Genomic DNA, 15,669 nt, shown 5'->3' with positions numbered 1-15,669 from the left:
GATGAGACGAGGAGAGCCAGCAGGAGAAGTCCGAGGTAGATCGCGTACATCTTGTTCATCTTTGCGTGTGAAGGCCGGCTGTGGGCTGGCTGCTCTGTCAAGGGGTTGAATGAATCGGGCGAAGCGGCGGTGGCCTTTTATACCCCCGTGACATCATCAGCCACTCAATTCCACCTGCTGTAACATTTACCATGCTGCATTCAAGGTGCTGTCGGAAATAGTAACTGGTAAAAACAATTGAGAGCAAACTCAGATCTTTTAAATTTCACTCCCTTTTTGAGTAACGTTAATCATTAAAATGGACTGTCCATCATAGAGAAAAAGTCACTGAATGGCAATTTCTGCATGAACTGATCCACTGTTGCATGTCAAGGGGTAAACAACGTGCTAGGTGGCGTGCTGATACCGGCATCTATATTCCCTCAGCAGATACATTTTATATTTATTACTGTTAGTGTGTATATATTCCATTCCCATGGGAACATTGCCGGTATTTTATTTTTTCTCCAAGATTGATATACGGCGCCCTCTAGTGACCACTTGTGCGCCATTACTGTTAAAAATGCGTCTGGTTGGATTACGGATGACCCCGTTGGGTTTCCGTAGTGGTCCGCTCTATTATTTCTTCCGAAAGAAACACTTCACTCCGAGGAGTGTGGAACGTAGCAGCGCGAGAACTGTAGCCTGTCACAAAAAGGAAACAACAGAACAAATCTCAGTTTTTGTTGTTTTTGCCTCAGGTCTCGTGGCCGCAGAGCTACCTCGCCTCTCCATGCTGCTGTGCCGGGTTTCTGCAGTAAGCCATGCGCTGGCGAGATGGGGACGGAGGTCACAGCGGGGAGGTGGCCTCCTCCACCCAGCTCTCTCCTTCAGCTCCAGCCGCTGTCGTGGTGCCTGCTCAGGAGAAGGCAGCGCTCAGCCCGCGGAGACCGTTTCAGCCCAGGGCCTGTACCGAGACACAGTGCTCCTTCCCCGGACCGAGTTCCCAATGAAACTCACTGGACAGAAGCTGCTGGAACGAGAGCTCAAGATACAGCAGGTACGACGTCGTCACCGGAAGAGGCTGACGAGCTTCCACTCAAAAACTGTCAAGGAAATTGTTTCCCTTGCATGTTGACAGCTGGAAAGACGTTGTAGCTCATGACCAAATACCTCCTACATTTCGTTTGGGATCAGTCTTTAATTCGGCGTTATTCGCGTGTGACTAGAGGTTAATCTTTTAAATTCTTAAGAAAAACAGTCATGAATCTGAATCATGCAAACGTATGTCTACTCTGTCACTCACTTTTCACAGCCTAGTAGGTAGGTGTCTGTGACCCTAGCTGGATGAGTAAACACTGTTACAGACGTCTTCTTAATTATGTTGCCTTGTCTAATGTCTTAAATCAATAAAAAAAAACCTCTTATTCTGTGTATTGCAGGATTGCGGATTTGCACATTTGTACTCCTGGCAGAGAGAGAGGAAGGCCAAGAAGGAGTTCTGCCTTCACGATGGACCCCCGTATGCCAATGGAGACCCTCATGTTGGACACGCACTCAACAAGGTGCTTTATTTACATAGTTCTGGAATTTGCTACTGTGTAAAAAACAATAATCATTGATTTATAATTTGACTGCTGCGGTCAGCTGCAGCATGATCTCAAATACTGCTGGAGTAATAGCTCACTTGGTCGAATCTTGTTTGATACAGATCCTTAAGGACATCCGTAACCGTTTCGAGATGCTGAGGGGCCGACAGGTCCATTACATCCCGGGCTGGGACTGTCATGGCCTGCCCATCGAGCTGAAGGCTCTGGGGGAGCTGGGGACCAGTGGCCTCAGTCCACTACAGATCAGACGGAAAGGTTAGAAAGGCCAGATAGATGCCTGAACTGTGAGCACTGTTAGACACACAGCTGGTAAAATGTTTTGTTTCTTTCTCCTCCAGCGCGGGAGTTTGCAGAGGGGGCCATAGCTCGTCAGAAGGCTGCCTTCCAGCGCTGGGGGGTGATGGCTGACTGGGACCAATGCTACTACACTTATGATGGGGCCTATGAGGCTGCTCAGCTGAAAGTCTTTCAGGAAATGCACAGCAAGGTGGACAATCATTGGACTATTCAGCCAATTTTTTTTTCTTGCCTTGGTTTATGCTCAGATCTAAAATGCTCAATATATATTTACCCAATTAAACAATATATAACCAGGGAACTTCTGTAGTAGTAGTTATTGGATTTGTCTGCACAGATTAATTTAAAGGTTTTTTTCTACTGTGTTTATCTGCAGGGGCTCATATACCAGGACTACAAGCCGGTCTTCTGGTCTCCTTCATCAAAGTACTGAGTTGATATGCATATTACATTTTTAATTTCTCTATTCTGTTTCTGTATTTGACAACCTCTTGTATGCTTGAATCCTGTCCCTGTGTGTCTCTAGAACGGCCCTAGCAGAGGCAGAGTTGGAGTACAACCCTGAACATGTGAGCAGAGCCATTTATGCCACATTTCCCCTGATCAGTCTGCCACCTGAGATGGAGTCAGAGGGTCTGGAAAGCATCTCTGTGTTGGTGTGGACCACGCAGCCCTGGACCATTCCTGCAAACCAGGCCGTATGCTACATGCCTAATGCCCAGTAAGAACCTGCATCAAAAGATTATACTTGTACACTTGAGACATCTCAAACTAACTTCCCTTTCAATTGATTGAGACCATACACTATAAAACAGTGGAAAATGATACAAAGTATCAATTACAGTTCATCTTTAAATATCTTGCCCAAAAAACTGTTTAATTGTAATAGAAAATTAATGAAACCTTTAATAACGTATCTGCGTGCCATGTTCTCACACAATTTGTTTTCCTGAAACTGAAAGTGTTGCAGCATTGCCTCGTACTCCTCTGGTAGTTGCTGCAGTGCATTTGTGTTGAGGCGTCAACAGGAGCTGAGAAACAGTGGAGCAACATTGTGTGTAATCATGTGGAAAGTCAGCACCCTCTTCGTGGGCATCGGAAGCAGCAATAAAAATGTGGCCCGGGCCTACCCCAGGAAATTTTTACTAGTTGCCATTTCCTGTATTCTGGTGCCTTTTAAATAATTGCACTGGATGTCAGCCAGGTATTGGGGGGTGGGGTAAACGGGGGATGCGCTGGCAACTAATATCTGAGTCCATGGCATTTAGCTCCTTCGATAACGCATCAGTGTCCCATGCTGGAGGTTGGGAGTTGCTTTTATAGCCTAAAATGACTAGCAGATACCTGGAGAGGTTTCCAAAAATTAACATAACGGCACCTACTACTTACATGATGCCTTTAAAAGCAACAGGCGGACAATGCCAAGCTTCTTTAGTGACAGTATGTTACCACACAGCCAGACCCACCTGAGCAGCATAAATGCATACGGTGCTCTGTGTAGTTTGCTGCTGCTGCCTCAGTGGAAGAGCGGCCTGTGTGTCTCGGTGTAAGAAGAATGCAGGAGTGTGGGTGCATGTGGGAGAAGTGAAAACGTGGTATGGAGTTTAAATTATTAGGGTATACGGCGCTCTGATTGAGTGAATAGACAGAGTGCTCAATTGGGGATGGTAAAAGTGGGTCTTGTCCCACCCACATACAATTGGTCCAACGCCCATGACCCTCTTCTCGTTTCGTGCCCTGCAGGTACTCGGTGGTGAAGAGGGCAGACAATTCTCAGCTGCTCCTGTTGGCCACTGAACGAACAGCCAGCGTGGCAGCACTGCTGGGCACAGAGCTGGAGAGTGTTGGCACCTTCAAAGGTAATGATCGCATTTACACATACAGATATACAACAGTCTTAACTGTGTGTTTTTTCTCCAGTGTCCTGTCAGTTACAAACATGACCATGCAAATTTCTCCTGACTTTCTCCTCAAAGGCCCCCAACTTGAAGGTGGGATCTGCAAACACCCCACAATTCCTGGCAAGGAAGTGCCACTGTTGCCGGCCAATCACGTGACCATGGCAAAAGGAACCGGATTGGTCCACACTGCACCAGCTCACGGCATGGATGACTACAGTGTGGCATCCCAGTTTAAACTGTCTGTGGTATGTGATGTATTTTTAAAAACTCAGCTTTTCAGTAAGTAAGAAAAGCTTGTTGTTGGACCATTTATAGGTCGCAGTGATCTCCAGACAGATAGATAAACAGATGCTCGGTTAAGTAGCGATACAATTTTGTGCTAAAAATGATTTGTTGTTCAAAAATACCGTCAGTTATTTTTTGAGAAAACAAAAAGAAAAATCTTGTTTCTGTTTAAGTTTTAGGATTTGTTGTATTGGACATTTTATTGATAAGATAGAAGCTGTAACGAAATTGATTAATATAAGAGAATGATATGAGGTTTGGGTAGGCTGCTAAATTTGGCTTAATTGATGCTAAATACCAAGGTTCTCTGCTGATGATTTGTTTTGAGTTGTGAATAGTTTGGTATAATTATGCTGCTGCTGATGTTTAAACATGCGTCAGTCTTTGTAACACTATGTTCTGCTTCTGCTTCAGGAGTGTATGGTGGACGAGGATGGCAAGTTCACTGAGGCAGCAGGTCCTGAGCTACAGAATCTGTCCGTGATGAGCGAAGGCACTGACAAAGGTACAAGATAGATATGTGAATATATGAGAGGTTATAACGCTCCTCCTTATCCAAGGTGGATTTCTGAGTGCTTGTAGTGTTTTTAATTTAGTTTCGTTTTTCTTATTGCATGTGTTACCGTTTATGTATTTCTTTGTGAATTGCCTTCCTGCCTCTGTGTTCAGTGATTTCCCTGCTGAAGGAGTGTGGGGCTCTGATCAAAGAGGAGCAGTGTGTCCACAGCTACCCGTACGACTGGAGGACAAAGCAGCCTGTCGTCATCAGGCCCAGTATGCAATGGTTCATTAACACGGCATCACTCCAAGACAAAGCCAAGGTAAGCTTGTCAGCCACATTATGGTCAAATTACTTTTTATGAAGGTCCTGTTTGCTGTATTAAAACAATAAGCCTATCACTGGTGCACATAAATTGTACTTAATGTTTATCCAGAAGGGGATGTGGTTTATGTTTCCAGGAAAGTATTCATTTTACATTTGCAGTATGTTTCCAAAGAAAAAAAGTCTGTGTGTGTTTGTGTGTGTCCAGGAGGCGCTGCAGAAGGTGCGTGTTTTGCCAGATTCAGCGAAGGGCAGCCTGCTGACCATGCTGGACAGACGGACGTATTGGTGCATCTCCAGACAGCGGAGCTGGGGCGTCCCGATCCCCGTCTTCTACCACAGAGACACTGGAAAGGCTCTCATCAACAAGTGAGCCGATACACAACAAACAGGCAGACAAACAGGCGTGTACACATACCTGGACACACATAAATGAACACATTCTCAACTCTTTTTTTAGTTTTTTTAGAGATATTCCTGACAAACAAAACATTTAGGACACACAAACACACACAAATATGTTGTGCATTGAACACTCCTGTCTCTGGCCTCTGCAGACACACAGTATCTCACATAGCAAAGCTCTTCAAAGAAAAGGGCAGCGACTGTTGGTGGGAGCTTCCCATTGAGACATTGCTGCCACCAGAGGTCCTCAAGAAGGTGAGCAATACGTGTGTGTAAGTGTGTGTGGGGGTCCGTGAGACTTTGTCAACCCTTCAACAGAGTGGAGCACAACTTACTTGCAACTATTTGGCATTCATTTGATGGAATTTAAAGATTTTGACAACTGTGATAATTTGGAACATCAATCAACACAGTTGAACCCTGTATGTATCCATATCCATGACTACTGATTATTTTCTGATGGATTGTTGATTCTACAAAATGTCAAAAGCTTTATCTGAACACAATTTATATATTAGAATAACTTAATTTGAGGTAATCATTTAAAAAAAGTGACAAGCAATGTAACAAGGCCCCCTACATGTCAGAAACTGGCACAGTGAAATTGAGCCACGTGTCTTCAGAAGATATTCGGTCCTAGAGGTTTAATAAAGTAGAGACTATCCTGAGGGCTGGACTGTGAAGTACTGTATCTGTCAAGCTAACTGCTAATATGGTACGCTAAAGCTGGCCACGGTCAAAATGGATCTCCTGAGCTTCTGACACCCACTCCCCTATGTGTTTGTCTGTATCAGAGTAAAGCAGGTCCAGTGACTGACTACGATCGGGGAGAGGACGTGCTGGACATCTGGTTTGACAGCGGAGCATCGTGGGCCGCTGTACTTGAAGGTACTTCTGAAACCTCTTCACTGCGTCACACTGAGAACAAACTGATATTGTTGCTTTTGCGTAAATCAGCATTTGTAATATACTGTTAATTATGATGAAACCTAATAGGAGTTGTTCTTAATAATGGTTAATGCCGTTGAAAAGGGACGGCAAATGATTTCCTATACAAGCTTCATAATCTAAGAAAGTGACTACTTTGATTGAAGTTTTGCATTGTTGTGGTCATTCTGCTCTTCGTCACTTCTTCTCTCTGTCCATTGACACTCAGCAGGGATGTTCTTAACGTATCAGCTTTTAAATCTCTGTCTCACTTCAATAACCCAAGCTTTCAAAATGCCTCCTTTGCCTCTGTGCAAAGTGTATCATAAGCACAAGCAGCAGTTTGCTGACCACAAACCTGGATTAGAAGGGAGTGCAGTCTCAGCGTACCTGGGTCAATCTGCTACCTGTTTTCCCCTTTAACACTTGTCGAACTGCACCTTAAAATGAAATAAGAGTGATGAATACATTTCGCAGCTGCACAGCCAGAGATTTTCTTCTCACCCACGTCGAGCTTCTATTCTTCAAGTCAGGCATCACGCAAGAACAATTTTATTTTTCTTATCCTAAATTTCTCTTGCGCCTGTCTGAACCGTGAGTTTATACGAACAGGCCAGGTCGGATTCAGCAAAAGCTTTGGACTTTAGAAAAGTGTGTAAATGACCCTGTGTTAACTGATGAATGTCACCTGTGTGTATTTGGGGGTTAGCAAATTAGCATAATTGACCCCAATAATTCCATATAAGGCTTCACTTCCTGTCAGGAAGAGTTCATTCATGATCCTTTAGAGAAAAACATGATGTGACCAACAGCCGACTAATTTATGAGACTCCTACGACAGGTGTGGACCGGTCCAGTTGATTTCATACCTCAAAGAAAACTGAAAATACGGTGAATGCGGCAAGTTCTCCGAAATCACTCAAATTACTCTTACGCACTACTTTAGAATAAATCTGTTTCTTACACACAGTTCTTGCATGAGGCCCAGTGTGTGTTTCAGAGGAGAAATTGTACCACTTAACAGGTCACATTTTCTAGTTCGAAAACACTTAATGTCATTGGTGGGGAAACAGCGCGTTCACCTGTAAGGTGGAATTCTGTGGACACAAGTGAGGTCCCTTAAACAGACGGCTCACTTTGCTGCTGTTGTGCCCAGTCTAGGGGTGGCCAATGCACAACATGAACACCCATCTTCCCCAAGTCCCAAATAGCCTCAAGGATGAATTCTATAAATGTTTAACTGAGACATATTCCATTATTCGTTAAAAAACAACAACCAAACAAATCTATGTCAAAACAAATTATTAACTTAAACTATTCGGATCTGAGGAAACAAAATAACAATAACTTAACTTCCTGACTATCACAAAACAGGAGAAAACGGCCGTCCACCCCTACTTATTCTAATAAAACAATAAACTATAAATATGGCACACGCTACAAAGAAGTTCAAATATGGCTGTGGCTGGTTGGCACATGAGGAGGTTGAGTGTGCTCCTGTGAAACTGGGCTGAACACGCCATCTTGGATCTTCACTTATTTCAGGCAGGTCCAGTCATCTGCAGGATCAGGTGTAGTCCACCAATCAGGTCCTCGTCCTGGCACACATCTATTAAGATACATTCACTCATCCATTCCACTAATCACATCATGCCAACATTCAGGCCACAAAAAAAACCACACACAACCACACATAATACGACCACAGTCGTAACAGGGTTTGCTATAAAATTTGGTTCAGACATTGGCAGTCCTCTCAAGGTGAATTGTAATCACTTTGGTGATCCCTTATTTATTTTATTTTTGTCAATTCGTTTTTATAGTTTGTTTTATTATAAAAACCTGCAAAACAAGTGACAATTCCCTCCCAGCCACTGTACTTTGTGCCTAGTGCTAATGAATTTTCTAATGCTAACAGGCTAAACCTGCACTTTGATGCTGCCAGCATCAAAGTGCAGCCTCACAGAGCCACCAGCATAGCTGCAGATACGTGGAGCAGCATCTTATTTTCTGGAAAATGATCTAGAGAGAGATTCCACATCAGACAGAATATGTTACCAAATGATACATTTTTGTGTCACACTGTCTGTGTTTGCTTGTGTTTTCATTTCCAGAGGAGACGGAGGGAGATGCTGTTGAGCCTGAGTCCCGTCTCAGCTGGCTCCCCGCTCCGCTACGCAAACCTCTGGTCGCAGGTTATTTGACCATTCACCTCCCGAGGCCGACTGCGGCTTTCACTTCTGCTGTGTCTCACTCTGCTTTCACTTCCTCTTTTTGCTTTCAGATGCTCTTGGATATGTTGGAGAGTTCAGCAAATTCAAACCCAAAGCGTTTGAATGCGTTTTAAGGAGAATCTGAGAATATCAGACATTGGGAGTCAGAGATTTAAAAAAGAGCATGAATCTCTACTCACCCTCGTCCTCCCTTTCTCTCTCCCCTTTGCATGCAGGATTTAAAAAGAAAATATGTGGGAGTTTGTTTCTTTCTCCAGGGATGGCCCAAACTCTGCTCCCCTTCTTTGCTGTTTGATTTCTCTGTGAAGGGATTTAGGGTGGAGATGGACGAAAGTCGAAAGCTGTTTATGCCTGTGTTGCCATGGCTGCACCAACTGTCTATGTTAACCATATACCCAGAGTTAAATAGATAGAAACTGTCTGTCTTTAATTATTTGGACATGCTTATTAGTAATTGTCCCCTTACGTGGAGCAATTTCCCCACTAACATCGTCTCATCTCTCTTTTCTAGACATTTTCACAACACTAACTATTTGCTTTACCATTGTTTTTTGAATGGTGTGAGAATTGATTAATTTAACATCACTCACCTCTCTGCCCTCTGCTCTCCTACCCTCCATCTCCTCCAGAGTCCGACTCCAGGGCCGATGCATACGTGGAGGGAAAGGACCAGATTGGAGGCTGGTTCCAGTCGTCACTGCTCACCAGTGTAGCCGTAAGGAACAAGGCCCCTTACAAGTGAGTATCCAGTCCATTAGCTGTGGCCTGCACTACGACTACACACAGTGTCAATGGCAGAAAATAATTATTGGTTATACAAAAAAAAGAAATCTATACATTAGCAAGTATTCAGACCCTTTCACATTTTGCTATGTTGCAGACTTTTCATGACATAAAAAAATTAAATTTCCCCTTATCCATCTAAACTCTACGACGGCGTTTTAGGGCCATTGTAGGAAAAAAAAATTACAGGAGCCGGGGAGGGGGGTTAATTCTGAAAATAAAAACTGAATTTCTGACATTAAAGTCGCAAATTTACGAGAAAAATAGTTGGAAATATAATGTTTTGTTTTTCAAGGAACGACATAGCTTCAGGATCACCACAGACGCATGCCAAGTGTGCAGTGGATAACCTAACCAAATTATACTTTATATGCAATATTTCAATCTGCTCTGCTCTGTCTCCATGCAGTCTCTCATTCACCTCCGCTGTCATACACAAACACAGTGCGCTACTCTGCAGATAGCGAAATTGTTAAGTTAAAACGAAAGATGTCTGTATGTAGTCTGACTGTTTTTCTTAGTTTGCCACCAATCTTGCCTGTCTCTACCAGAGGTAGATCAACATGGCTACTTATTATGCAATGACGTCATTGAACCTTGTATGCGTTCTTCACTCTTTCTAAACTTCACTCAGTATTTTGATGTCAGAAATATGATTTATTTCATTGACAGTAGCTCAGGCAAATGTCCAGCCAGCAATTTTTCCGACTTTTTTTCTGGTAAATTTGCAACTTAATGTCAACATAAATTCTGTTTTTTTCTCCCTGAACATTACCCCCTCTGTATTTTTTTCATACAATGGCCCAAATATGCTGTCGTAAAACTCTTTACCCCATAATGACAAAAACAAAAAATGTATTTAAAAAAATTCTCATCTCATTGAATACAACAAGAGCGTAACTGTCATCGCTTGTCATCACGACATGTCATCATGACATGTCATCACGACATGTCATCAGTGATTGACGGGTTTTATAAAAAAAACACGGAACATGGCGACCGAGAAAGAGCTCCGAAACAGCCCACTCGTGTCGTAAATCAGAAAATTAAGTAAGCCGAATTCTACATTAGTAGTCCATGTTATCAGTTAATCATTAAATGTACTGAGAGATATTACAGAATTAGTTAGATACTGAAGACAATCTTAAAACGCGATGTTCTCAGGCAAGTTCTTGGTTCATAAAGTCCTATATACAAATAAGTTTATTATCCTGGAAAAAAAAGACAAGCGTGTTTGGATAAAGTTTTGGACAACGTGATGCATTCCAGCGTCGTGGTGAGTGAGATGATAATAATAATAATAAAATGCTGCTAAAACTACTTAACATCATTGAATATAAAATCAACAGGAACAGATTATTAAAAATTGAGAGCATCAAACCAATAAGAAACAATAAGATGGATAAAATTCAAATTGGCCACAAACATGAAATTAAGGGTCATGATCTTGATGTTATTTTAATTAAGTTAAAAAGGCCACGTAAATACATCGTGAGCTGCGTGTCTTCAAAATTTCTACAGAGGTTGTGTTCAATAATTTAGTAAGGGCCCCCCGAGGGATGATCTAAAAATCAAAATGGCCCTTGATAGGAAAAAGGTTCCCCACCCCTAATTTAAGGTCTCACACCTGACAGTGCATCGCTGACCAAAAGCAAACCATGAGATATAAGGAACTGACTCTGCAGAGACAGGATAGTGTTAAGGCACAGATCTGAGGAAGGCGACATAGCGGCCTAGTTTGGTGCAACCAGGATTCTTTTGAGATCAGGTCGCCCACTCCGATCTCCGTAGATCCTGTGTGGAGATGGGACACGGGGTCTGAATACTTATGTCAATGTAGTATTTCAGTTTTTACTTTTTAATAATTGGTCTGAATACGCTATTTTAAAATTGACCCTAACATCACAATTGAAAGGTTATAGATTAGTGGAAACACACTTTTTGTTAAAATCATCAAATTATGTTCGAAGGAGAAATCATCAGTTGGACATTGATCTGCCAACAAAGAGTTAAGTGTAGTCACACTTTTTCTATCCACAAGCATATCCATTCAGAGTGAATGGATTTGTTTTAGTAACAACATTAATTTTACTTTCAACAAAAAGCTGAATAATTTTTCTTCTTAATTACCAAGAAAAATATAATAATACCACACATATTTAAAGTTTGCAGCTCCCTGATGTTTAGGTTGTGGTGCATGTGGCAATAAACAAAACAATACACACAAATACTAATTTAATTTTTTTTTTAATATGCATCCATCATAAGTTGAAATAATAATAATAATAATAATTTGAAAGTATTTTTTCTGATGGGAAACTCTGATGTGTTTGCGTGTGTAGTTCTGTGGTGGTCCATGGCTTTGTCGTCAGCGAGAAGGGAGAGAAGATGTCCAAGTCTCTGGGCAACGTTGTGGATCCTGATGTGGTCATTAATGGAGGCAAGGTGGGAAAACAGTGGAATAAATTGTTTAGGCTTTTGAGAAAGTGTCCAACGGTTTTGACCGGTCTCTTGTTTTTTAAAACTTTATTGTCTCTCTCAGGACCTGCCAGCCTACGGGGCAGATGTGCTGCGTTGGTGGGTGGCAGAGTCCAACATTTTCTCTGAGGTCCAGATTGGGCCCAATGCTCTTAACTCAGCCAAAGAGAGCGTCAGCAAGGTACCAGTTCAAACCTAGTCAAATGTTTTTTGTTTTATTTATCAAGCTGAGCTCAGACTACAGATCCAAAAATCTGACCAAGTTTGAAATCGTTTGCATCTAGAGGAGATATTGCAGATATTCTTCATCTCTCATCTCAAACATGCATACACTACAAAATTATTTTTAAAACATGGCACATCACACACTACAGGACAATATGAAGATTATAGCTCCAGAGGGAGAGCTGCACGACCTCATGTCAATCCTCTGATGTGATCTCATGTGGAAGAAGGTGCAATCAAAACAAACATGATGGAGACATCTTGCTCTAGCTGTAATTATGCCCTGATGATGATCTTTATCGGGATGACCCCGAGAATTCTGCGGGCAGTTCAGGAGGTTTAAGAATGTCTCTCTCAAATTTTCAGGGAATCCTAATCTGGGATAATTCAGCCCGACATTCCTGTTGTCTGAGCGCAGCTTTAGTGGTTCTCACTGTTTCGACATTTCTCTCCAAGTTAAGGAACACTCTGAAGTTCCTGCTCGGCAACGTGCACGGCTTCGACCCGCTGACTCAGGCTGTGGACTCCAAAGAGATGCACTACATCGATCAGTACATGCTGCACCTGCTCCGTGAATACAGCATGAAGGTGTGTACAAACAGCAGGGCAGTACAACTTGTTATTGTGTGTCCAGACTGTAGCTGTAAAAGCTTGTGTGTGTGTCTGCAGGTTACAGACGCCTACAGTGCGTTTGATGCTGGCAGGGTCATCCGGGTCCTCCAGGCCTTCATCAGCAGAGATCTCTCCAGTTTTTACTTCAGCATCATCAAGGACAGGTGATCCTTTGTCCACAACATGAAGTTCACACATTGCTTTTAGATTCCCTAAAGCATCTTGTCTAACCTCCGACACACTGTATCTCTAAATCAGGTTGTACTGCGACCCAGAGGACTCGCTGGGCAGAAGATCGTGTCAGACTGTTTTAGAGGAAGTTCTGGACGGAGTTACCAGATCCATAGCTCCCATCCTGCCACACCTAGCTGAGGAGGTCTACCTCCACGCACCTGGACATGACGGTATGTGCCTGTCGCTTTTGTGTCGTGCTTCTTTTGCAGTCTGTGCATTGGCCTCACTGTCCGTGTGGACATGTTACATTTGCTTATGAGCAAAAGTGCTCATAGTCCATTTGTTGGTGCAGAAGGGGAGACGTTATTCAGGAGCGGCTGGATTAAAAGCAGTTCTGTGTGGCGGCGACCGGGATTGGAGGAGGCGGTGGAGGGAGCGTGTGCCATCAGAGACTCCTTCCTGTCGTCCATTCCAGGAAAAAATGCTGCCCGGTACGACCTGACTATCGCCATAGAGCCTGGTCTGCTGTTCGAACTCATGGAGGTAAGTTTACTCTCTTTAAACAGCTCTAAACCACTTAATGTAGGTGTAAGGTGAAGGGTAGTTGGGACATGTAAATCCAACAATTCATACAAAAAAAATAACAGAATTACCAAATGTAAGTAAAGTTACTTCAAGGGTCAGGTTGCAGACCGCTGGAGCTGTGGAGTTCCACGATGGAGCGGAAACACGTGAACTCCATACACTAAGGAAGAAGCTGGGTGTGATGTGATTTTGGTTTTAATTCTAAAAAAGAACTAAAATGAGTGTTATTAAATCTAATGTAATTGAGTAGATATGAGATTATTTCAGGATAGCGATGTTGATCCAAACTCCATACCATGTTTCCCGTCTACTGTGTAGCTCCACAGCTCCAGCGGTCTGCAGTCAGACGCTCATGGCATTTCCAGATTTCCAGGGGTTGTATAGACTTCCACACATTAGATGCCGTCAGTTCGAGAGTGCTTTAACATAATGATTCATAATTTAAATGCAAACGAATACAAACTCCTGCCCCCCACGACTTCACTTCCAGTCTCTCCAAGAGGAGCCCACCTCCACCACCTCCCAGCTGGCCGAGCTGATGATGTCAGCGCGGGTCAACCTGACCAGTGAGCTGCCCCGGGACCTTCCCCCAGACACCACCCTGAACCACGGCACCTTCCTCATCAACCTCGAGGGTGAGGGACGTCCACACTAAGCTTGTGGAATAATGACTTAAATTTGAATTAAGAGTTTGATAGACGTTATGTTAAACCTTGCTCACCTGTCAAACACAGGTTTAGTGCCAGTGTCAGTGGCCTGGGACTGAGTCTGCTATAGTGGCACAGTGCTTTTACATGCACATGGGGAGTTGACCACAAGGCAAGATTAGTTATCTAGTTCTCTTTGGATTAAACCAGCTCGTCTGGCATCACTTTAAACCACGGTTGGTCACCATGGTGACAGGTTTTGGACTGTAAAGCCTAACTACAGCCTCACCATTGACCAATCAGATCACTGAAAAAGACGAGGAATCATCCCGAGACCACTTTCCCATCATTTTGGACCCCACTGTAAATAGTTTACAATAAAGTGTAAAGTAATACAAAGCAACAAAAACAAATCATTCACATATATCTGAATATTTTCTTTGATTTTGTCAGAAATAGAGGCAAAAAAAACAAAGTGTCTACTCCTACAAGTTTAAAACAAGCTCTCTGACAGAAACATTATAGTTCACCACCGAACACAATGATGAATGGTGGTGATCATGGTTGCAATTCAGCACAAAGATAACCAGCCAAGTAACTTCCTCATCAGGTCGTCTTTATAATTTCAGACTGCAGCCTTGCTTTTAAGTGTTCACAAAATACATTCATAATAATAGGTTTGTTCACCACTACAATTATTCCTACAATTTCATAATGTTATTTTTTTGTATTTTTTTTAGCTTGCTGAGATGTCTATTCTCCTCCAATAACCAAACTGCAGCATGGCCATTTCAGCAGATGACATACTGATACTACAAACATTAACACTCCCCTCATGGTTCTGACTCAGAAAACTTCAACCATGTTAGTTACGTTCACTTTGTGATACATACTCTTCTGCTTCCTCCGGCATTTGGGCAAATTTAAATGTCTGCGATATCGATACCACTGAGGTTGAAAAACAAATGTGATCAAGCGACGACATGCTCAGTTTGTGTGTATATCTGTCCTGTCAGGTGGTGTTATCCGCGAGGACAGTGCCTACAGCATCGCCGTGGTGCCCACCTCTGCTGCCCGGTGCCCACGGTGCAGACGCTACTCCGCCGAGTCGGCAGACTGCCTTTGCCCACGCTGCAACTCTGTTGTCTCACAGGCTCACTGACCTGCCAGACGCTGTCACCGCGACGACCTGTGGTCATCACCGAGACTGTTCTGGTTGGCTCGCGTTTGGTTGAAAGTACTGAGGAGCTTCCGCTCGTTCCCCGTTAATATCAGCCGACAGTAATGAACACTGACACCGAATCAGCTGTTACCTCGGTGAGATTAAAACTTGGCACAGGGTTGACATGGGTATAGAACCAAGATGTCCCAGTCTGTCCTGGTCACTCGGCCGTGGCATGAATATGTCGGCAGCACATTTGATCTTCTACCAGCAGGCACTCTGAAAGATTGTTCACTGTATCTGTATATGTCATTGGGAACTGAACACACTGACTTGATGGTCAGTGGAGGAGTGATGCGTTTCAGAGCACTTGCTGTTTTTTTGGTTTTGTTTCTTTTCAATGTGTAAATGTATAGAAAAGTAAATTAACTTAGTCACTACGTGACAGCAGCATATAATCTATAATCCCCAAAAAGATGATATGGGTGAGTTTTCGTGAAAGGGCCTATCTTTGTATGATAAATAAAGTTTTATCTGGAACG

At 43.0% G+C, this 15,669-nt stretch overlaps 1 protein-coding gene across 2 annotated transcripts; it reads left to right on the top strand.

Annotated features, from left to right (window-relative positions):
* The first annotated feature begins 547 nt into the window (after window positions 1–547).
* iars2 (isoleucyl-tRNA synthetase 2, mitochondrial) lies at window positions 548–15,667 on the top strand. 2 transcript variants are annotated; one of them, XM_035610022.2, is made up of 23 exons: window positions 548–1,039; window positions 1,422–1,544; window positions 1,691–1,844; window positions 1,928–2,076; window positions 2,263–2,312; window positions 2,413–2,607; window positions 3,630–3,745; window positions 3,863–4,032; window positions 4,487–4,577; window positions 4,742–4,893; window positions 5,104–5,264; window positions 5,453–5,555; window positions 6,095–6,188; window positions 8,342–8,422; window positions 9,091–9,199; window positions 11,587–11,689; window positions 11,787–11,903; window positions 12,404–12,535; window positions 12,617–12,723; window positions 12,818–12,963; window positions 13,086–13,276; window positions 13,809–13,953; window positions 14,982–15,667. In XM_035610022.2, the coding sequence occupies exons 1-23, from the start codon at window positions 563–565 to the stop codon at window positions 15,125–15,127; spliced, it is 3,312 nt and encodes a 1,103-aa protein (XP_035465915.2). In that variant the 5' UTR covers window positions 548–562; the 3' UTR covers window positions 15,128–15,667. The 2 variants fall into 2 exon arrangements, with proteins under 2 accessions (XP_035465915.2, XP_035465916.2); XM_035610023.2 differs by lacking the exon at window positions 8,342–8,422.
* The last annotated feature ends 2 nt before the right edge of the window (window positions 15,668–15,669 follow it).

Source organism: Scophthalmus maximus, chromosome 15 (assembly GCF_022379125.1).
Source record: "Scophthalmus maximus strain ysfricsl-2021 chromosome 15, ASM2237912v1, whole genome shotgun sequence".
In the NCBI taxonomy this organism is placed as follows: domain Eukaryota; kingdom Metazoa; phylum Chordata; class Actinopteri; order Pleuronectiformes; family Scophthalmidae; genus Scophthalmus; species Scophthalmus maximus.
This window is presented reverse-complemented; position numbering and strand designations above follow the sequence as displayed.